Genomic DNA, 24,710 nt, shown 5'->3' with positions numbered 1-24,710 from the left:
AGGGAGCGTATTTATTTTTCTCCCGTCCTCATTCTCACAGTCGCTCTCTCTGTCTCTCTCTCTCTCTCTCTATAAATCTTTTTTAGTTACTATATATTTTTAAATAATATAAAATTATCCGCAGATACGTTCTGTTCGGGTTGTGTGAAACTCCGTGTTCCTCAGTTGAGAGGACACAGATAGAAATTTGAATTGAAATTTAAATTTGATACTAGTCCATACTCCATAGCCAAAAACTGATCTGATCAGATCGGAAGAAAAAAAAAAAAGAGAGAAAGTCGGAGATGGTGAAGGAGACAGAATACTACGACGTGCTTGGAGTCAGTCCAATCGCTACCGAGACCGAAATCAAGAAAGCCTATTACATTAAGGTCAAATCATTTCTTCCTTTCTTCTTCTTCCTCTTCTTTTTTTCAGTGTTAACATATTTTGTAATGCTATTTCAATTTACACTTGCCAATTTCTTTTTTACCGATCGGCGATTTTTCTCAGATAGAATTTTTAGGGCTGTCTAAGTAATCTTGATTTTAATTTTTTTTTTTTTTTTTAGTTTAATGGATCCACGCTGCTATGGTGTTTCGTATTCCAAAAATTTCTCAGTTGTTTTCCTTGAACGTTCCCAGAGTTGACTTTCCCCCTTTAAGTCTTGTTCTTTAAGTATTTTCTTTCCCAGCTTTCTTAATTACTTGGAGTAGCAGTTAAACTATCTGATCTAATGACTCATTAATTTTCTTGTGAAACACTGCAATTTAATTTAATAGCTTAATTAACTTCTTCTTCTTCTTCTTCTTTTTTTCTTTTTTCATTCTATTTTATTTAGTTTCTTGGCCTGAAATTTTTCATCCTTGCTTGATTGGTAAAATGGTTTGATATGTCAGCAGCAAGTTTCAAAAAGCAGAAAAAGGAATGTATATGCGTTCAAAATGTTCGATTTACTTGATAGGGATATTTTCATTAATTTGGCCATAACTGTTGAAGTGTATAAGAGTTGCAAAAAAATGCAGTTGGAAGAGCGTGTTATCTGATGTTTTCATATGCTGTGACTCTAGTCTCTAGACTAATTATCTCATCATGAATTACTTGCTCTATATGCATGCGTGTGTGTGTGCTTGCGGATAATTGAGTCATGACATGCTATGTTAAACGGTTAAAGATCACTGGCCGGAAATGGATGGATTCTGTACCTCTTGTGGATCATATTTCTTTCTTGCTTGCAGGCACGACAGGTTCATCCTGATAAAAACCCAAATGATCCTCTTGCAGCGCAAAATTTTCAGGCAAGATTTTACTAACTCATTATTGAACATTTTATTTTATCAAAAATGTTTGATGCAAGTGGTGTTACTTATGCCTGCAAGAAACAAAAGCTTGTGTCTGAACAGATTCCAAAATTCAATGATTTCTTATCGAACCAAACACAGTTCTTTTTATTCATAATCTCAGCCTCTCCTGAGCAAACAAATGATCCTCAGCAATATCGGTTTCTTCTTTTATTCCTTTCTTTCAATCCAAATAATTCTTCTTCTTATTATTTGTAAGTATTGATTTAGGTAGAAGGCGGGAGGGGGTGTTGAAATACCCATTTCTCCAATAAAATGATATATAATAAATAAAGGGTCCAAATCATTTGATGACATGAATGTTCTGTAGAGGGAAAATTTCACCAATGATCTCTATCTGAACTGGCACTTTCTCATCCCAATAAGGGGAAGAAGGGTAAGGTCATGGGTTCATGATCCAAAGGGTGTGTGTGTGTGTGTGTGTGTGTGTGTGTGTGTGGGAGAGAGAGAGTTACCATCGTTTTAGAATGTTTTTTGTACTTACAAAAAAAGATTAACAAGAACTAGAAAGCGTACTATGTTGTGGAGTTTGAATGCTATGGCTTTCAAACTTCGACAATGATCATCCCACAAAGCAAAGTACATCAATTAGAACCATCTTTATCTCTTTTCATATAACAAGCATAGTGAAGTTTAAACATATTTTAGAACATCTTGGTGTTGGCATTGACCTAATGTTAGTTATGCCAACCTCTGTAAAATAAGCTGAGTTACTTTCGTTTAGTCAGCACCATCAAACAATCATAAGCTCAACCTTGCTGAGATCAAGTCTACTTTTAAAGAAACAAATAAATTAACTATTGAAATCAAGAGAATACTATAGTGAAGTTTAAACATATTTTGGTACAACTTGGTGTTGTCACTGACCTAATGTTAGTTATGCCAAGCTCTCCAAATAAGCCAAGTTACTTTTTTTGGTCTGCACCATCGGACAATCATAAGCTCAACCTCTCTGAAATCAAGAGTCTGGTTTTAAATAGATGAACAAATTAACTATAAAAATCAAGAGCATACACTAATATAAATCTATTTTAGCATAAAGATTGTCACTTCAATGAATAGTCTTGATTTCTTCCACCTACTTGTATGGTTGGTAGTTAAGGACATGAGTTTTGTAGCCTTTTAATACAGTATTATTTTCTTTTATTTTGTTGTTGTTATTGTTACTAAAAAAAAGTCTCCTGAGATCATCATGCATGTTGGTCCCCTTATCCCTCAAAAGATAATAATACTGTGTGAGACTTTTAATTTGAATTTTGTAAAGTTAAATCAGAAGAAAGATAATCAGCATTGCTTAATTTAGTATAAATCATTTGGACTTATATATATATATATATATATATATCATGTTAACTTTTCATATTTCTGAAACTTCTGCTAAGAGTATGCTTACCATTAATAAAGTGATTATCAATATATTAAGTAATTTATATGAGAATTGTGCACAGACGTACACCCAACATTTTGAAATCAAAGAGAATTGAAAAATTTATTCCAATTAGGCTTACGTCTCACGAGCTAAAGCACAAATTTGACTGCCTTGGCTCGTGGATGCATGTCTAACAAACTGCCCTGGCTCATGTTTTCTATGCCAAACAAGACAGCACCATTTTGTATATGCGTGTCTATATATATATATATTAATGCCTCTAGGCATTTTAAATTGCCTTCAATTTAGCATCAGTCAAGTATTGTAGAATTTTAGGTATTTACTATGTGTGTTTTCAACTATCATGGGAAGAGAATATGAAAATTTGGAATTGAGACCTTGTTTTTATGCTTGTGTAAAGTTTAGGGTGTGTTTTAGGTCTCTACCATGGTTGTGGAATGCTACAACTTAATGTCTCCTTAATCACAAAAATTAATTTTAAATATTTGTTAGCATCTTGGGAAATGTCATTCAACTTCTTGGCATTTGGGACTGTCAATACATGCATTTCTTTAGGTTCCATGCTCATGTGTATATAAAAAGAAAAACTTAAAGTTTGGTAAGAATGCTATATTAGGCCTTGGACCTTTGGAGTTTGTTTAGCTCAATTGGACTTTCTCAATCTTCATATGACTAAAGTTTAAAAGAGTTACATTATTTTTTTTTTTTTGATAAGTAACGAAAATTTTATTAAAAAACAAAAACAGCCAACCCGAGTACATTGGGAATGTACTATGGGGGCATAAATCAATAACCAAGATTACAACGATCAAGTAAAACAGGAAGGGAAGAACAAGAAAAATGACAAAAGACCACACTCCAATCTAAGAGAGTGTGTAAAAAAAGAGACTTAATCTCTAACATAAAGCGTTCACATCCCTCAAAGCTTCTAGCATTTCTTTCGCGCCAAATACACCATAACAAGCAATGAGGTACAATTCTCCACAACTCTATATTTCTATGCCGTCCAAACTTACCCTGCCAAGACTCAAACAACTCAATAACCTTCTGAGGCATAACCCAATGAATTCCAAACAAACAAAACACCAACAACCACAACTCACAAGCAACGGGGCAATGAAGAAGAAGATGATCAACTAACTCCCCACACTTCTTACACATATAGCACCAATCAAGAACTAGCACACGTCGTTTGCGAAGGTTATCTGTTGTTAAAATCTTACCTAAGGAAGCAGACCATGAAAAGAAAGCTACCCTTGGAGGAACCTTCGATTTCCAAATCATTTTCCAACGGAAGGATAAGATGGTAGGAGGGTAGAAAGAAAGATAGAATCCTCTAACCTCAAAACCTCTACTCCTTGCTGGCTTCCAACAAACCCAATCTGGACCCAATCCTCGTACCGTCGTAGAGTAGACCATATCCATAAACATATCAAAGGATTCTTGTTCCCAATCCTGTGGAGGACGACGGAATTTAGCATCCCAATGAATCCTCCCACCAGACCAACACATAACCTCCGCTACTGAAGAATCCTTTGTCCTACTAATACAATAAAGTTCTGGAAAAGCCTCTTGGAGAGTACAATCACCACACCACACATGCTTCCAAAACTTCACTCTAGTACCCTCCCCCACATCATACAAAAGGTGCTTAGAAAAACTCATCCAACCACTCCTAATATGTCTCCACAAACTAGCACCATAAGCACTGGTCACCTTTTTCGTGCACCAACCACCCCAATCATTCCCATATTTCACCTCAATAACCCTCCTCCATAGAGCTTCGGTCTCCATGCCATACCTCCATAACCATTTTCCTAACAAGGCAGAATTAAAACTCCTCAATCGTCTAATACCCAACCCTCCAACCTGTAGCGGCTTACAAACCTGAGCCCAACTGACTAGGTGTAATTTAGGTTCACCATTAATACTACTCCACAGAAAGTCTCGTTGTAACTTCTCCATATGATTAGCCACCTTCCCAGGTAAAGACAGAAGGGAAAGGAAGTATGTAGGTAAGGAGGAAAGAGTACTTTTAATAAGAGTTACCTTACCCCCCTTAGATAGATACAACCTCTTCCACCCTGCTAATCTCTTTTCCATCTTCTCCAAAATAGGATTCCAAACTGACAACTCCTTAAATTTAGCTCCTAACGGTAGCCCTAAATATCTCAATGGAAGAGAGGATTGCCGACAACCCAACATCCCCACCAGAACATCCATATTGTGCACCACCCCTATAGGAACCAACTCAGATTTCCCCAAATTAATCCTTAAACCTGAGACCTCCTCAAATCTGGCCAGAATTGCTCTCAAACTAGCTATTTGCGTAGGATCAACATCACAAAAAATAAGAGTGTCATTAGCAAATAAAAGATGAGACACTATCACCGAGTTACCAGCCGTATTACCTACAGAGAAGCCTGAGAATTGACTATTAGTAGCAGCCACATCCAACATACGACTCAATCCCTCCATAAGAATATCAAATAGCAACGGAGACAAGGGGTCCCCTTGCTGAATCCCCCTAGAACTACCAAAGAAATCAGAAGGATTATCATTGATCAGAATGGAGAATTTAACAATAGAGATGCAACACATTACCCATTTTCTCCATTTCTCTGAAAACCCACATCGCTGAAGCATATACATTAAAAAACCCCAACTCACATGGTCATAAGCCTTCTCCACATCCAACTTACACAACACTCCTGGAATACTATCAATACATTCTGAAGCAATTAAAAAAGAGTCCAATATCTGTCTACCTTTCACAAATGCATTCTGAGAATCTGAAATAAGCCCATGAGCCACCCTTCTAAGACGATTGGCCAACACCTTAGAAATAATCTTATAAATCCCACCAACTAAGCTAATAGGCCGAAAATCTTTGATCTCCACAGCATCCACCTTTTTGGGAATAAGAGCAAGAAAATAAGCATTAAGGCTCTTCTCAAACACAGCCTGAGTATGAAAATTTTGAAACACTGCCATAATTTCAGCCTTCAAAAAACACCAGCAAGCCTGAAAGAACGCCATAGAAAAGCCATCCGGACTAGGAGCCTTATCACCCTTAAAATCACTAATCACCCCAAACACCTCCTTCTCATCAAATGGCCTATCTAGCCAACGTACATCTTCCTCCGAGATACAAGAGAACTCCACATCATCTAATAAAGGTCTATGAGTCACCGTTTCAGCATATAGCTGCCTATAAAAATGAGAAATACAACCTGCTATAACCTCTGGATCTGAAGACAATTCTCCATCCACCATAAGCCTATCAATGGAATTAAATCTTCTGTGTGAGTTAGCTATACGATGAAAGAATCTAGTATTCCTGTCTCCTTCTCTAATACAAAGGACTCTAGACTTCTGGCTCCAACAGATTTCCTCCATCAAAGTAACTTTTTCTAATTCACCTCGAACTCTCTCCAACTCCATCCTTTCCTCCTCCAATAAAGCTTGACTATCCTTAATAATCTCTAAATCACTAAGCTCTTGCCACAATTTTCTCATCTGATCTTCAACATTTCCAAAAACCTCCACATTCCATTTCTTCAAATCATTTTTCAAGAGCTTCAATTTATTGGCCAAAACAAAACTCGGAGCTCCTAGTACATTATAAGAATCCCACCAAGATTGCACCCTCTCCACAAAACCCTCATCTTTAAGCCACATATTCTCAAATCTAAACGGCCTCCTACCTCTTTGAAATGAACCCCCCTCAAGAACAATCGGGAAGTGATCAGATAACAGCCTAGGCAAGTGTTGTTGAGAGACAGAAGGAAACTTATCCTCCCAATCTGCAGAAAACAAAAATTTGTCCAGTCTAGCCTTCGAAACAACTTCATGAGAATTAGACCAAGTGAAAGATCCCCCTTGTAGCGGAATATCAATGAGGCCTTGCTCAAAAATAAAACTAGAAAACTCCCGCATAGCAACAGTAAAAGAGGTAGAACTAGAGCGCTCGGAAGGAAACCTTACCACATTAAAGTCACCACCCACACACCATGGAACATTCTACCAACTGTTCAAACCAACTAATTCCTCCCATAATAACCTTCTGTCTCTCATAGAATTAGGACCATAAATGCCAGAAAACGCCCAGACATACTGATCTGACACACTTGTAAATCTACAAGAAATCGAAAATCACCCCACAGCTTCCTCCACTTTATTCACAACCCGTGTATCCCACATCAGAAGCACCCCTCCAGAAGCTCCACAAGAGCCTAAATAAGACCAATCAACATGTTGACCCCTCCACAAACTGCGAATCACAGCTCTAGTTATCAACTCCATTTTAGTTTCTTAAAGACAAATAACATCTGGCCCCCATCTCCTAACCATACTACGAACCCGAAGCCTTTTATCCCTATCATTCAGCCCTCGAACATTCCAAGAAATAATCTTCAAATTCATTGATGAACCACCACAGCCCGCTCCTTACTTACATTCCTTGATTTCGTTGAACCAACCTCGACATTCATAGAGGTCAATAAATTTTTCAACTCCCGCTGACCTTTCTGCCCCGACTTGCCGTGCTTCATTTGATCATCTACTGCTTTAAGCTTTTTACTCTTTTTCCTAGCCTCTATAGCTAGCAACAATCCCGTAATTTGCTCCTCAAAACCTTCCAAAGAAGTGCCCACTGATTTTCTAAAGGCCTTAATCTGATTTGTTATCCATTGTGATAAATTATTACCATCAACCGACTCCTTACACCCAACCCCCAGCTCAGAACTACACTCCAGCTCCAAAGGAACTTCTGTGGCCAAAGGAACCACAACTAAAGGCTTGCCACTACACTCCCAAGTCATCGACCTCTCATCAAAATCCCACAACTCCTCCTCTGCCTCAGTAACAATAGACAAAGAATCAACTAACCCATCACAGTCCTCTGCCCAGCTAACCATCTGACCTTCATTGATAAAAGAATCATTACCTGTTACAGTCTCAACACTGAGCAATCCGACACACTCTCTGGAGATCGATATAGAGATAGCGGAATCACTATTTGTCGACCATCCCTCAATTGTAGCATCCACTCTTTGGAATTACCCCATGATTTATCCAAATCACTGACCAATTCCCTAATAGTGGGAGAAGAACTAAATACCACTTTATAATCAGAACCCTCATGCACTGTCGCCCTTACCTCCGGACCCAACAATTCCTCATCCTCATCCTTCGTCGCCGCTGGAGATGACGACTTCTCCACTGGAATATCTATCGGATCCCCTGATGACTGCACCTTCATCCCCACCGGCTCCAACGATGAACATATCGGATCTAAGGGAGACGAACCCAGCTCGCATGCAGCCTGGACCACTTCCGCTGTCAATATCGGCAAGGTGAGGGACTGGGTATGCCAGCTCAGGCTCACCTGGTTGCTAAAACCACTCCCACTTGGAACTTCTGGTGCCGATATGGAGGAATTTGAGCCCAAGGTGACCATCGGAGCCATCGCCGTCGCCCTTGGTGGTAGAGAATCACCCAGTGAGCTCGCGGGGAGCACCTTATGACTCGCACCAGACGAGATTGAGCTCGGGCCTGAGGAGCTTGACTCTAAATTCCCATTGTCAACAATTGGGCCCGTAATACCTGGGCTGGGTTTATTTTGGGACTGCTTGGAGCAAGTACCTGCCTCAAAAACAAATGGGCTTGTCAACAGTGGGCCTGGCCAACCCTTAACATTACCCAACCAAGGTGCATGAGCCTCAGAAGGTCCATTGTCCATTCCCTTAACAACAGCCTGGGCAGAATTATCCTCACATGCCACCCACTTTCCAGCTTGCTTATCACCCCTATAACGTTGCCAAGATACCCGCCTCTTACCAAATTCATTTACTTCCACAATCAAACCTTTCCCTAACTAGCTAGACCTCCTAAATTGATGCTCCCTACCAGAATCAACATCTTTCAAATTCAAATTATTCAATCTGAATTTATTTTGTTCCGGGATATTCTCCTTACTCTTAGCAACTCCATTAATACCCCGGTGACTCCCCTCCACACCACCCACGGCAATTGGTATAGCATTAACTGCTGGAACTTCAACAGGCACCACCTAAATCCCAGCTTCGTCTCTCGGAGGCTGCATTGTGTTCTCCACTACTTGAATCTTCTCTGTCTCTCTAATGGAGGGCTGGTGCAAATGCTTCCTCACTTGTACAGTCGCTTTTACCGTTTGAACAAAGGACCGAGAAGGGTGAATCTCTGAACCCAACTTAGACTTGGACGGTAAAGCTTTTGGACCACCCAACGCATAATGAGAAGGATCCAACATTCTCCTTAATTCAATTCCAAAGGCCCTCCAACCTTGTTGTGCCTTGCCTGCCAGAATAATGATCGACCTTCTCATCCCGCCAACTTTTAACTCTGTTACTAACAAATATTGCCCAAATGAGTTAGAGCCCCATTGCACTGTGTATGCAGTGTCTCCTTCCTTGAGCGTGAAGAAATGTTTGGGGTTAACCCCAATCACCGTGTGTTCCAAGCTTTGCATTAACCATCGTGCTGCATTCCTACCCATAAAAACTGATTGCATGAAATACTTCCCCCTTTCAAAAATCTTAAGGGAGAAAAAGTTCCCCCCTTCCTCAACCACCAATTGAAACAACTTTGATTCAATAAAAAAACTGCGAAATCCACCCATAACGATCTAAAACAGAAGTAAAGATTAACCGGGAACAAACTTTCTCACTAATTTGAGGTAGCTGGGCCTCTCAATTCGCTTAACATTCTACAAGCAAATCCCATCCACAGTTGATTTGTGAAGTAGCATTTGAACTAAAGCTCATTAACAAATAACTAAAATTGTAATATTGATCCAAAATGGATTCTCATAAGGAACGTTAGGAAATGGAATTGTTACAATCTGAGTATGTGTTTAGTTATTATTTTGAACCATTAGTTATATTTTGTATGTCATTTATTTGGATTCAGGTATTGGGTGAGGCATACCAAGTCCTGAGTGATCCCAGCCAACGGCAAGCGTATGACACTTACGGGAAATCAGGAATCTCAACGTTAGTTTCTTGTTCTTAATTTATTAATAGATAAATTTCAAGGTTGATAGGGTGTCTGACTCTTTGTACGATATACACATAGATTTTAATAGAAGTTCTTGTCAAAATTTATTATATATATTTTTTTCTGATATGAATTGCATGCTTCCTTCTTATTGCAGTGATACAATTATCGATCCTGCTGCAATCTTTGCAATGCTTTTTGGCAGTGAGCTTTTTGAGGAATACATAGGTCAGCTTGCCATGGCATCAATGGCTTCACAAGACATATTCACGGAAGGGGAACAGTTAGATACTAAAAAATTGCAAGAGAAAATGAGAGTATGATTTCACTAAGATCTTGTGCTTGTGAACAGTTTGATACTAAAACTCTTTAACATTTTTTTACAGGACTTTATGCACTTCTTTTCTATTTTGTGCCTGTTTCTAAGATCTTGTTACTCTTTCAGAAACATAAAGTTAGGTCTATAATAGCAACTGGCTTGAAAATGGTTTAACAAAAAGAAGGGAAAGAGAGTTTGAAAGCTAGTAACAGTGATTTACTTTCAAAACTGATGGTGTTTGACATAAATCTATGAATAAAATATGGTTAAATTTGTTTTGTGCTTGTGATCAACCCCATTAGTTATGCATCACGAAGGTGATTGATGCAGGATAAGATCTGGAGAGGGGAAAAAAGCTTAAGTACTATTCATTTACACCATATGGTGGTATTAATATGGTATATTTTATGTTATTCAAGGGTAGTTGATGTAGGATAAATTGGGAGAATTTGTCTAGGTGTGGTTGTAATGGGATTAGGATTAGGAGGATATATGGAAATAGGATTTAGAGATGTTGAAATAAGGGTTATGGAGTTTTGTTAAGAATTAAAAGGTGGTTTGACGAGTTATTTGAGGCTATTTGGAAGAAGAAAGTGTGTGGGGTTTACAGTTTTAATGGGTAAAAGAAAAGGCCTGATTTGGGTTTGTAAGGAAGAAGAAAAAGAGAGGTTTTTATTGTGTTCAGGGGCTGTACAGTACTGTGAACAATCACACAAGAAAGAGAAGAAGAAGAAGAAAAGAAAGGAGAAATGGAGGAAGGAACACACAAACACCAACATGCTTCTATGTTCAAAACTCTCAATAATTTTATTAATCAACTTCTCTTTGAATACATTGAACACAAATAGGTATGATACACTTTTTTGTACTAGTAGTACTAGGGCTGTTAATTTAACTAGTATACTAAAACCTGATAAAAGACTAATTTGGACTCAAAGAAAATAAAACCTAAGGTCTTGTAGACAATCCTAGACTCAATTAAACGATCATGATATCTATAATTCTCAATAATTTTTGAAATTACTGATTTGCCCTTGACTACAATACTGATCATACTAATAATAAAAACCCAAATAAAAAACTGTTTTAACTCTAAAAGACTCATACACCTTTAAAACCAAACAACTTTTACTTCAATTGGACTTCACATGTAGACTCCATAAAATAATTCTTGAATGGGCAAATTTGCAAAGTAATATCAAATCATCAATCTTTCATAGCTGCATCATTCTCCCTCATTTGGAAAAAAAAAAAAAAAACTAGACCTCGATTTTTAAATTGTTTAGGGTATAAGAACCTTCAAACTTGAAAATTGCACCAACTCTTCAATCACAGTCAGAAACATTAAGGATGACAAAGTTTTCTTTCCCACCCTATTATTAAATTTATCTGAATGATGAAATCAATGACTAGAGGAATTTTCAACTTGAATTCCTTCTTGAATTTATCTATAGTAGTAACATTAAAATGATTAACCTTATGCTCAGTTTTCTCCTTTGTGGTCTCCATTGTCCATATAATGGATTCCTTTGGGTGTTCTTGAAGTTGGACTTGTGGTGAATCGTAAGGCTGGGTTTCTCTCTTTAATAAAACACCCTGAGGATTTGAACCAATACCCAATTGAGGTTGCTGTAGCAGCAAACATATGCCATTATGTCCCTATACAGGTCGTAAGGCTGCCATGCATTGATGATCCCAATAATTATTGTCCTCTTCTAGCATCTTCTTGTTCCTTTTGGGGATTATGCTAATTGCTACTTAACATAAAAAAGGATAGAGAAGAAAGACATGGGTTTGGTTGGGGTAATGATGCAGGACCGTTAAGAAGTTCAGCACTATACTAGGTTTCTTGATGAATTCTTGAATAAGTATTGATGTTTTAGAGTTTAGGTTAGCAAAGAATGAATGTTGACTGCTGTTTGGGGCTGAAACAGGGGATAAACAGAAAATAACATAAATAAAACACTAGGCAATCACACCTAGGTCTTCCTAAGCATCACACCTAAGCTTAAAATAAGCTGCTGAATTTTATTAATCAATCACAATATATTATCAAATAACATGACTACAAAAGAGCCTTTATATAGAGGCTATAGTTATCCTTTTCCTAGTAGGGCTTGGACTCTAAATAACCTATTCCTAGAATTAATAGGAATACTAATAATAATTAAATAAAAGGCTTAATAATACGTAAACATAAAATAAGACTCAAGGGCCTTTGATACTGCCAAGGACAGCCCATTCCAAATTTCTGGAAATTACCAAATTGCCCTTATTCTAATAGAACTTAATTAAAATTGATCCAACAGCTTCTCAACCTAAAAGACTCAATACTAATAACTAAAATGACCTATCAAAGGTGCTAAGAAGGTCCGACATCAAAACTAGACCACAATTCTTGAATCTTTGTATATTTAATTTTTTTTTTTCCTTGAGCTCTTCCTTGTCCTCATCGGGTAATAAAGTAAGGCAATTTTCTCCTATTAAAGTCCTTTAATGTCTGTTGGATAGTATTGGAATTCTCAATTTTGTACCTTTTAGATTTCTGTAAAAGAACTCTATCAGATTGGTGGCATGAATATATATATATATATATATATATATAAGTTTTAATATTTTTTTTTCTTTCTTCAATGTGTTTTTTCATTTAGTTTTTGTTAAATGGTAATTGGTTTAGAGACATGCAGTTACATGATTCCTTTCCTTGTATGTTCTCCTTTAATTAATGTGTATGTGTAATCACATGCCTGGGGAACATTTTAGAGCTGACAACTTCCTTTGATGTTTGCATTAGAGTAACGGTTTTGTGGAGAACAATGCAATAGGTCTCCTAAAAGGTTCAACCCCACCCCCACCCAAAAAAAACTTCCTAAAAAGTAAAATGTTTGGAACCCTTGTTTCCCTTATGTGTTGGTATATGATATATGTTCATTGAAGGTTTTCATTTGGTTTCTTGAAATTTGTACATCTAGAGGCCGAGGGGCCTTCTACCATACAACACTTGCACCCTTCATTATAACGGGTGTTGTTAGATTAAATGATTAAATTTACCATTTTCTAACAACTTAAAATTTTGGGACAACCTTTAATTTATTGTGGTATTAGAGCAAAAGGTCCTAGGTTTAAATCTTGTCTCCACCTTACCTCCCATTATAAAAAATTTTCATATGTTGAGCCCCACTTAATAAGGGAAGTTTAGGCCCACATGTGAAGGAAGGGAATATTAGATTAAATGATTAAATTCACCATTTGGTTAAAAAAAAAAAAAAAAAAATTGGGATAACTGGTAATTTATCAGGGGTTGTTGGTGAGGTCATGGGTCCTGGTCCAATGTGTGTGTGAATTTTCTACCCCCACAACACCCCCCCCCCCCCCCCCTTCCCCCCAAAGAAAAAAACACTTAAAGAGCTGTTTGTTTTATGGCTGTTCAATTTTAGATATGCAAATTACAAAGCCTGATCTTCATTTGGATTATTTTCCCAAAATTTTCATTTCTATAGGTTGTTCAGAAGGAAAGAGAAGAAAAGCTTGCACAAATACTGAAAGATCGACTAAAAAAATATGAAGAAGACAAAGTGGAGTTTGTCAGACATGCTGAAGCTGAAGTGACAAGGCTATCCAATGCAGGTAATCCTTGCCTTTATTCTTCTGATGGGTACTTTGTTAGTGCAAGTGCTGGTCTTTATTTATGATGCTACATTATGCTATTTGATAACTTGCAAGTCAACTAGGTATATTGGGTAATTTTATCCATAGGTTAAGTCAGGTGTGCATTCATTGTGAATATACACACACACACACATATTAAAGTTACGCACCTAACGTGTCTTGAATCCACGACCTCAACCTCCACCTAGGACTTGCAAGGCGAAGAGGTGCCATTAAAAAAAATTACATCTGTCATGTATTTGAGTATCTGCATAATTAATCTATATATATGCTAGATTGTTGGCCTGTTGGTTAACTTTGAAAGGAGGTTTTTCTGCAAGCTTTTAATATCAGCAAGCGATTCTCGCATTGGCATAGGGTACATATGGATAAGATCAATTTGAGGATATACTTCCTTGTTCATTGTATTTAATTTTTATATCTTTATTGATGCAATTGCATAGGGTTCTTTCTGATTCATTTTGTTGTCTGGTTTCTACAAATTGTTATATAGCATTTTTTTAATCTTTTTTGTTACAACTAAAAAGGGTTCTTCCTGATTCATTGTATTTTCTGTTTCCTACAGCTTATGGTGTTGATATGTTGAGTACAATTGGCTATATATATGCAAGGCAGGGAGCTAAAGAGCTAGGGAAGAAAGCTATATATTTGGGTGTGCCATTTATTGCTGAATGGTTTAGAAACAAAGGGCATTTTATTAAGTCCCAAGTAACAGCAGCAACAGGTTAGTATATATTGCTGGCTTTTATAGCCAATAGCCATGTCTAAATGTCGTGTGATGGTGTCTTGAGTTCTATCCTTTGACTTGATCCTTCTGTCATACTCACTGGGGAGCCTGGGCAAATCTAATCTGACCTGAATGTATGTGGCCCAATCCATAGCATATTTCTATGCGGGTCTTAGTAAAAAAGGATTAGGTTATTTTGGTAAATACATTCAACCAACTCCAATCCTTTTACCCATTAATATTTTAGAAGATTTCACAAAACCCCAATCACTTAGTTTTTCGACTTTTCGGAAATATATTAGTTGATCAATTGAAATCAATTAAATTTTCCTTCTGTGGACATAGGCTAAAGGTTGAACCATTAGATTAGCATTATTTTTACTTATGATTACTATTTGTTCTTGAAAAACCCTACATCTGGGCCTTGTTAGAATGCCTTGGTAACTCTATTAGTCTGTGTGTATGTGCTTGATTGTGCATTAGGATCACTATACCTAGGGAAATATTTGTATATGCTGATGAATTGTTGTTTCTTGCTGGTGGCTCTAGGTGCAATTGCTTTAATTCAGCTGCAGGAGGACATGAAAAAGCAACTCAGTGCAGAAGGAAACTATTCTGAGGAAGAGCTTGAAGAATACTTACAGTCACACAAAAAATTGATGATTGATTCCCTGTGGAAGCTGAATGTAGCTGATATTGAGGCCACTCTTTCCCGCGTTTGTCAGATGGTTGTTTTTCTATCCTTGTTATTTTTGGCAATTGGCTGACACCGAGATGCTGGGTTGAAGTTTGTTTTGTGTAATCTGTACATTTTTTATCTTAGGTTCTTCAAGACAGCATTGCCAAGAAGGAGGAGCTCCGTGCACGAGCTAAGGGGTTGAAAACTCTTGGTAAAATCTTCCAGGTATTTTTTTGTGGTGCCTTTTTTCCATAATTTCATGTGGTTATTATCAAAATTCTTATATTAGATGGCTAACAGAAGCTGTGGTATCATTTATAGAGGGTTAAATTAACCAATGGGAATGAGAGTGAAAATGTGCCACCTGGTACAGTACATAAATTGAATGGAAGCGAAACAGGTTGTGATGCTACTTCTCCCAGTACATCACCAAAATCTTCAAATGCGGAAGAGTCATCTTATTCCACAATATCATCACCGGTATCTTTCTTTCTCCCACAACTAAGCTCATTCAAATTTTTTTAATGAATACAATACAATTCAGGCTCAGTGCCAAATAAGACCGACTTATAGTAACTATGGAAAAAAATATATATATATATTTCTATGGTTTTTCTTGTAGAATTTCATGAAATATCTTTTCAACTTTTGAATATCAGAGGATGTTAACTTGTGTAGCATATGAGAAAACAAATAAATGAGAAGTTATAATCAAGGTTAACTGATTCTGATGCAAAATCAAGAGGATAAAATCTCAGGAATTTTGAAGATTACAGAATCTGATGTTGCTCCCCATCAAGTAGGCAGAATTCTTGGTGCATAAACTTCTGTTATTTTAGTAGATAGCTGTCCAATTTGTTTCTTAATGAGACTACCAAGAGAAAAAGAAATAGAATTTCAGGAATTTAGAAGATTACAGAATCTGACGTTGCTCCCCATCAAGTAGGCAGAATTCTTGGTGCATAAACTTCTGTTATTTTAGTAGTTAGCTGTCCAATTTGTTTCTTAATGAGACTACCAAGAGAAAGAAATTGAACTCAGGCAATTGATAAGCTCTCTATGGTAGAAAATATAGACTCTATGCCAATGAGTTCTAGCTCAAATGACATCTCCTCCTTTTGCAAGATCAAGATGGAGGGTTAGACTGTGGGTTTAAAACCCACTCTGTGTATCATACCAAAAAAAAAGAAAAAAGGACTCTATGCTCTGAAGTCATGGAGACTACAACAAGAAACAAAGAGCTTTTTGTTTATTAGGAACATAATGATTGCCAAAGCTAAACAAATTGAAAATGACGGTGATTTTAGATCATGATTGAACACACAATAAACAAATTGAAAATGATGATGATTTTAGATCATATGATTGAACACACAATATCATAATTTTGTCAAAGATGGTGTCAATTAACTTAATTCTTTAAGATGAAAACCCTTGTGCATCCACTCTTGTCTTAATCTGTATCACCTAATTATCCTCTCTTTTGCTTTTGAAACAATTGGACGTGCTAGAGCCCCTATGTGCAGACCCCAAACGTTGGAGACTCACGGTTCCCAATGCCAGCAGCACCACCTGGTGCGCTAAGACACCCTTCAACTGGCAAGGATTGAGGATGGAAAGGTTTGATATCTCGTTTGAAGTGCTTGTCGTGTATAAATACCCTATCATGTGTATCAATGTTGTGATTGTATGAGTAGATGATTGTGCCAAAAAGCATATCCCGCTTCTGGCTGAGCAGGCGTGCTGTCATGTATCTATGGAAGACAAATAATTAAGAACGTGAGGGAGGAGATGGTTGTAGAAGGTAGTTTTTCATTGTCACTGCTGGCTGCGATTGGCTGCCACTTTAATGTGAATGATGTTTTTTGATGGAGTGGCATTCTTGTATTTTGGTGTCACAGTTTCAATTTTAGTTTCAAAGATGTTGCTTTGCTTAATATTTATTTTAGTCATTTGTAGATCAATGTATTACCCGACGATTTAGACAAAGAAATTAAGAAATCATAAACGACTCTTGCCTTTTTATAAATCAATGTGGTGCTTAAAGTTGTCTTGCTTTTCTGAAATTGGAGAGATGTATTGACTTTTTAAATAAATCAAAGAATTTGTTAGAAAATTCATTTATTGACTTTATAAGGACTTCATTTTTGGGATATCTCAAAATGGAACAGAGGCTTTAACAATTTGAGACCGATGAAATATTTAATAAAATATAAGTATACCTAAAAGGTACAATTTAAAAATTTTGAACATAAAAACATTATTATGTTTGAGTTGGACTCATTAAATAGTCGAGGTTAAATCAAGGCTTGAGATTTGTTGGTTTATTAAATAAATGAACATAAACAAATCTATTATGGATCCAAGTCCAAGTTATTCATAAATAACTTAGTTCGCCAACCCACTAGGCCAATTAGGCAATTGTCCAAGGCCCCCAAGTGGAAGGGGGGCCACAAAATTTTAAAAAAGAATGGGTAGTACCATAGTAGGGGGAAAAAAATTAGTTTTAGATGAATCTAAAAAAATTTGGCACATCTTTTTGGCCGAAAAACAAAAATTTTGATATATCCGGTTAAACATTAGTAGCACAAAAAAATTCTTTGGTCTAAATAAAATCAATTGTCCCAAAAACAACATCATTATCCTCTATACAAACCAAAATTCAACAAGATAAATTACAAATCCGGTCTAAGAAATTAACCACAAAACAATCACCAATCAAAACAAATAAAAACCTCAAATCCCTAAAAATTTTAATGTTTCTCTTTCTCATTCTTGCTCTGCTTCTTTTTCTTAGCTCTTGCTCTCTACCTCTCTCATTCTTTCTCTCCACTGTTGTTGGTTGCCTGGCTTAAGCTTCCTCCGATCTAAATTATTTGATCACATTTGATATGAAAACTCTGAACTGAGGAGTGAGGATTGCCAACTGCCTTTTTTTTTTTTTTTTTTGGTTGTAGATGCGTTTTGATTTTGATTTTGACTTTTGAGGTATAAGGCTTGGCTTTCTCTACTTTTTATTTGTTAAGACTGTGCCTGTTTATATTGAGTTATGGTTGGACGTTTGGGCCTTCAATTTTTTTTTTTTTTTGGGGTTATAGGTGTAATAGGATTTGTTTTATGTTTTTGGTGGGTGGGTCTTATTAATAAGACTTGTGTGGCCATCTTGGCTAGGCTTGTACTTTTGTTATGGCTGTGCTTAATTTTTTTAATTTTTTATTTAATTTTAATCTTGTGTTTATATATATATATATATATATATATATATATTCTAGTTATTGATAATATAATGAATAAGTATTTATTTATATAGGTTGAGATTGCTAAAAACTTGTTATTGTTCAGTAAAACTACAACAATACTTTTTATATCAATCAGATTCTATTTCTCATTTGCTCTACACTTAAAAGTTATTTTTTATTTTAGTCTTTATAAATATATTGTTTGATTAGAAATGTCTACTAGAAAATATGCATCTAAATATGAAAAACTTAAAAAAAGAAAAAATAATAATTGAGTCTCAAAAAGGATCAATGGATAAATTTTTTATTAGTAATAAACAAAATACAACACAAAATTTAGATGAAACTATCACAAATGAGCAAGAAATTCACCAAAAAGAGTTAGAAGATAATGAAATGATACAATTGCAAGATAATAATAATGTTCAATTTTGCAATACAACAAATCTTGACAATGAACTTCAAAAGAATTTAGAAGAAAATGAAAATAATGATGAAAATGTCACAAATAAACAAGTTCACCATAATGATGTTCAACTAGAAGAAAACGAAAATAATAATGAAATGTTGAATTATATTCCTTCAAATATTTAAGATCCAGGAGATGTTAGAAGAACTTGAATACAAAAATTTAATTAATCAATTTGCATCTCAAAAGGCAAGAAAAATAAATTTTAAATGAAATATATTATAATATAAAAATATTAATTTAATTAATATATAAGTATAAAAAATGCCCCATTTTAGTTCTCGCCTTAAGCCCCAAAATGTCTAAGGCCGGCCTTAGTTCTAATTGTAGGCTGTTCCATTTAAACTATAAGAGTGTTTGTGATGTGCATCATAAACTACAATTACTCTATTTTTATATTCATTTTGGCTACGTTAGTTTCGGGTGATAATATTATTTTCTTCATTTTAAGATGTCTGGCCCAATTGAATATTTGTAAGATATAAGCCATAGGGGCGTAAATTGTTTTATGTTCTTAAAGGGTGTAAAACAACATACAACCTAAATAGAACCTAGTCACGCAATCTGCCATGACCATAGAACCTGACCAAGTCGCCATTGTCACTCTCCACCCACACAACCCAACCACACATTGTCGCTAGTCATCCCTAAATAACCCAAAAACATTTTCATTGCTGCTCCACTATTGCATATTACCTCATCGTTGATCCTCACCGTCATTGATTGCCTCGTCACTACTTCTCACCTCATGGATGGGCAAATCAACCCACCTCCGCCACGCAAGCCACCCTTGTTGCAAATCCACCTAACCCTATTGCTACTCCTCACCTCTCAGATCAAGCTACCTTTGTCACATACCGATTCAACTCTGCCACGCAACCCACCCATTAAAAATCAAATTTTGATATATTTTGATCTATTTAAATTTTTAAACAAGGTTATTATGTGTAATTGTTTCTGTGTATGATGAATTTGGGTTATGATAGTGGCGTTTTCTAGCTGTGTTTCTAGTGCATTTCACCACCAATGAACACATGAAAATATTTTTCCAATGTGTAACCAAACACCATAAAATAAATTATTTTCACAAAAATATGTCCAACTTCATTCGAAAAAACATTTTATGTTGAAACAAATGCACCCTTAAAACATCTGTATAACATTATTCAAATCATTGTCCACATCAACATGTTAATGGGCAATTATTGACTCTCAACTATAGAAGCATTTGCAATCTATGCCATAAACTACAAAATTCTCATAATCAATGACTTAATTCAAGATTAATTTGCTCACTAATACATTAGTTTATGCACTAATTTGAAATGTGGGACATCATAAATTTATCTCAAATTAGGATTTAGGACGGTGTGTTTCTGTGAGGGTGAGTGTGTTCCGTTTAGTCTGGTTGTGTTGTGGCAAACGGTCCGTTTCGTTTTTGGTTGTGTCTTGGCGTACTGTGAGGTTATGGCTGGTCTTGAGGAGATGTGGGCTAGGTTTTCTTTGTCTGAGGAGGAAGAGAGGGGCGCTGATGTTGATGGACAAGAGGAAACTATCATCCACCGTTTGGCTGGTAAGTTCTTCACAAAACGTGTTTTGAATGTCGATGCCGTGGCTCGTACATTCAAACCTCTTTGGAGACCTAGGGGCGAACTAAAAATCCGGGACATGGGAGACAATATATTGCTGTTTGAGTTTGAGGATTGTCTGGATATGGAGCGTGTTTTAGAACTGGAACCATGGTCTTACGATAAACATCTGTTGGTGTTTCAGAAAACCTTGGTGGCTGAGGCGGCTCCATCACTTGATTATTCACGTTCAGCTTTTTGGATTCAGCTTCATAACATTCCTGCACACCTTATAACAACTGAAACTGGTGATTCTGTGGGCAGAACGTTGGGTAGGGTGCTTCAAGTAGCCGACCCAGAAGATGATGGGGCTGGAGGCGAATATTTGCGGGTTCGAATCAACTTGGACATCTCACGACCATTACCTAGGTGTTGCAAGCTAAGGGCAGAAGGGAAACTTGTGGGTTGGGTGGGATTAAAGTATGAGAGGCTCCCAAATTTTTGCTATTGGTGTGGTCGGGTCAGTCATGGTGAAAGAGAATGCGAGATGTGGCTGCATAACAAGGGCAGATTGCGTAAGGAAGATCAGCAGTACGACGAATGGCTTCGAGCGGATTCAATAAGGGCTGTCCGTAAAACAGTGGCAACTATTCCGGGGGCAGCTCGCAGTAAAGTACCATGGAAGAAGCATTCCAATGTTCAATCCAAAGTGCCGCATGAAGTGGGTGAGAAGCTTAACCAACCGGCCAATGCAAGTGTTCATAAGGAAGCATGGCTAGAAGGGGACGAAGGGGCTGGCTTAGTGTTTATGAATGGCAATGCTTCAGGGATAGTAAATGTAGCGCAACAAGGAAGTGAGGATGATGTAAGTGAGCTCAATGGGTTGGGGAAGGAATGGATGGGAACAATGGAGTTACAAGGCAGCCATGTATTTGTTTCAGCCCAAGATGCTCAGCCTACCACTCTGGCCGATCCTTCACTTCAGTTGCCAGGCCCAACTTTGTTGACTAGGGCATGGAAGAGACTAGCTAGAGAAGTGGGTAAGGGTCAGAAGGAAAATGTTGAAGGTGGTATGCTCAAGACAGCAGTGAACACAATGGACAATGGGAAGCGCCGTATGAGTATTGACTTAGAGGATCCAGTGGAGAGTAAAAAACAATGCATGGATGTTTGTGAAGTGTGGATGACCAATCTATTGAGGTGGTGGCTGCATCGCATCACCACCGAACATTATGAGTTGCCTAAGTTGGAACTGTCGTGGGCTTGGGAACCCACAGACAGAAGATGAGCCGGTTGCCCTTGTGACAACAAAAGATCCCAAAATAGTTTTCTTAATGGAAACTAAGGTTGAAACACTTGTCTTGGACAGAATTGGTAGAAGAATACACTTTGCTAATCTATTTTTTGTCCCACGTGTTAATTCAGGTGGGGGTCTTGCTTTGTTCTGGAAGGCTGATGTGGATGCGAGGGTTCAGATCTCATCTGAGCGTCACATTGATGTTGTTATTAACCAAGGAGCGGATGACGCCTGGTGGTTCACGGGTTTTTACGGAGACCCTGATACTGCTAGCCAAGAAAACTCCTGGGATTTACTTCGATCTTTGAGCCATCGGTTCAATTTGCCTTGGTTGTGCATAGGCGATTTTAATGAGATTTTGTTTGCTAATGAGAAACTTGGGTGGTTAGACAGACTGGAGAGGCAAATGCAGGGATTCAGGGATGCTTTGGACTATTGTGCTTTGAAGGATTTGGGCTATACGGGGTTCCCATATACTTGGTGTAACAGAAGACCTGGTGACCAAAATACCTGGATCCGTCTAGATAGGGGTGTGGCGACTGTAGATTGGGTTCTTCAATTTCCAGCTTTTCGTATTCATCATCTGGATGCTTTTCACTCTGACCATAAGCCTCTCCTGCTTTGTTCAGATTCTGAATTTAAGCGGTTTTACAGGAAAGGCCGCCCCTTCCGATTTGAAGCCATGTGGTTAAAAGATAACACTTGTGAAGAAGTAATAAAGCACTCTTGGGAGGGTGAGACCGACCCTAACATAGAATGGGGATTTAACAGGAAGCTTACGGCTTGCCAATTGAACTTGAGAATCTGGAATAAGAATTGTTTCGGGCATATGCGTAATACTTTGGCTATGAAACTCAGGGATTTAAAGTGGGCTGAAGAGGAAGGCTGCTATGTATCAAATCCAGGGAAGATTTATCAGTTAAGGGATGAAATTCAGAAGCTTAAATATCGGGAAGAAAGTATACGGAAGCAACGGTCCCGCAATGCTTGGCTAAAGGAGGGAGATAGCAACACACGCTATTTCCATTGTCGAGCAAACCAAAGGAACCAACGAAACTTTATATCAGGTTTGGAGGATGATGCTGGAGTGTGGGTGGATGATGAAAGCCGATTGGGTGGGATTTTTTAGGATTATTTCAGGTCTATTCTTTCTTCTTCAAACCCTTCGGATTTTGACAGTATTTTACAGGGTATTCATCCAACTATTACTGAGGAAGCAGCTGAAGTGTTGGGGCATGATTTTCATGCAGATGAGGTTGGGTTGGCGCTTAAACAAATGGCTCCTTTGACAGCTCCTGGACCTGATGGGATGTCACCGGTTTTTTATAAATCTTTCTGGCATATTGTAGGGGAGGATGTCACTGCAGTGGTGCTTAAAGCCCTCAACACAGGTGTGGTTCCAAAATCCCTTAACTCTACTTTCATTGCTTTAATCCCTAAGATAAAGCATCCTAAAAAAGCTTTTGATTTTCTACCTATTAGCTTGTGCAACGTAGTCTATAAATTGATCTCAAAGGTTGTGGTTAATCGTTTGAAAAAATTTTTAGCTACGGCTATCCCTGAATCTCAGAGTGCTTTTTTGTCTGGTCGACTTATAACTGATAATGTGCTTGTGGCCTTTGAAACTCTTCATTATCTTAAAAGAAAAACCCAGGGTAAGGTGGGTCATATGGCTCTTAAGCTTGACATGAGTAAAGCTTATGATAGGGTGGAATGAGAATTTTTGGAGAGAATCATGCGGCATTTGGGTCTAGGTGAAAGAATGGTGAATCTTATTATGTCTTGCATATCATCTGTTTCTTATTCCGTGCTCCTTAATGGTCAGCCTGTGGGATTTATTAAACCAGAACGAGGTCTTCACCAGGGTGATCCTTTATCACCCTACCTTTTTCTCATGTGTGCTATGGGCCTCCAAAGTTTGCTACATTCAGCTGAGATGGAAGGGCATATCCAAGGGGTAGCTATCTGTCGGAATGGACCTAAGGTCTCTCATTTATTTTTTGCTGATGACAGTATATTGTTCTGTCGTGCAAAAGAGGAGGAATGTCAGAAGATACTGGATATTTTGGCTATTTATGAGAAAGGGTCGGGGCAGAAAATAAATCGAGACAAAACTAATATTTTCTTTAGCTCCAATACCACTTCAAATATGAAGGATCGGATCCAAGCTATTCTGGGTGTTCCGGCCATTCGCCGGTATGAACAATACCTGGGTCTACCAGCTCTTGTAGGTAGGGCAAAGAAACAAAGCTTTATTTATATTAAGGAAAGAGTGTGGAAGAAACTCCAAGGGTGGAAGGAAAAACTCTTGTCTTAGGCTGGTAGGGAAGTGCTCATCAAATCAGTTATCCAAGCGATTCCCACAGAGTTACATACACGGCTAGTAAAAGAAAAATCAATAAATTGAAAACAGGTTTGGTTAGAAGATTTACCTGAAGACATTGTCCCTTTGGTGGTTAGAGATGTTCATTAATTTTGGTTTTGAATAAAATTCCCAGGCTTGGTCTGGTTTCTCAAAAAAAAAAAAAAATTAGGATATTAATTGCAGAGTTTGATACACATTACAAATACCCATATGGTTTAAAGATGAATAATTATATTTGACCCTTATTTTCATTCTACTACAGATATTTTTTCTTTAAATAATTCTAAAGGTTCAAATCTTAATAAAGTCTTCTCAGGGTTTTTTTTTTAAAAAACAAAGTCTTCTCAAGTTTAAATTGTATTTGGTATTGAAAAAGATGAAAAGTTATACCACAAATAATAAGTTACAATGAGGTGAGAGACATAAATTAAAATGCTGATCAAGTTGCTTTTTTGAGATGATTTGCGCTCTCTCAGTAGTATTACAAGTACAAAGAGGTTATTGGCTCGCCATTCCTATGGTACAATAAACCTAACCATCCACTAAACACCAAACAAATTTGCCCAAATTTATAGGGTAGAAGCTCCACAAAATTAACACCCATCGTTTT

General features: G+C 37.3%; 1 protein-coding gene across 1 annotated transcript; it reads left to right on the top strand.

The window, feature by feature from the left end:
* Positions 1 to 70: 70 nt before the first annotated feature.
* LOC126712694 (chaperone protein dnaJ 10-like) lies at positions 71 to 17,195 on the top strand. Its single transcript, XM_050412136.1, has 10 exons — positions 71 to 371; positions 1,218 to 1,277; positions 9,682 to 9,764; positions 9,926 to 10,085; positions 13,588 to 13,714; positions 14,322 to 14,480; positions 15,033 to 15,211; positions 15,307 to 15,387; positions 15,484 to 15,642; positions 16,674 to 17,195. Exons 1-10 carry the CDS (start codon positions 285 to 287, stop codon positions 16,770 to 16,772), a joined length of 1,194 nt encoding a protein of 397 aa, XP_050268093.1. The 5' UTR covers positions 71 to 284; the 3' UTR covers positions 16,773 to 17,195.
* Positions 17,196 to 24,710: the final 7,515 nt, after the last annotated feature.

The sequence above is a fragment of the Quercus robur genome, chromosome 2 (genome assembly GCF_932294415.1).
Source record: "Quercus robur chromosome 2, dhQueRobu3.1, whole genome shotgun sequence".
Taxonomy (NCBI): domain Eukaryota; kingdom Viridiplantae; phylum Streptophyta; class Magnoliopsida; order Fagales; family Fagaceae; genus Quercus; species Quercus robur.
Note: the sequence above shows the minus strand (reverse complement) of the source record. Positions and strands in the feature narration are given on the sequence as shown.

Bases quoted from the DNA above. Each gene is read 5' to 3' on its own strand.
- LOC126712694 (XM_050412136.1), top strand. From the start codon at position 285: ATGGTGAAGGAGACAGAATACTACGACGTGCTTGGAGTCAGTCCAATC. The intron at 1,278-9,681 runs GCAAGATTTTAC...ATTTGGATTCAG, and splicing joins TTGCAGCGCAAAATTTTCAG to GTATTGGGTGAGGCATACCA. The intron at 14,481-15,032 runs GTTAGTATATAT...TGGTGGCTCTAG, and splicing joins CCAAGTAACAGCAGCAACAG to GTGCAATTGCTTTAATTCAG.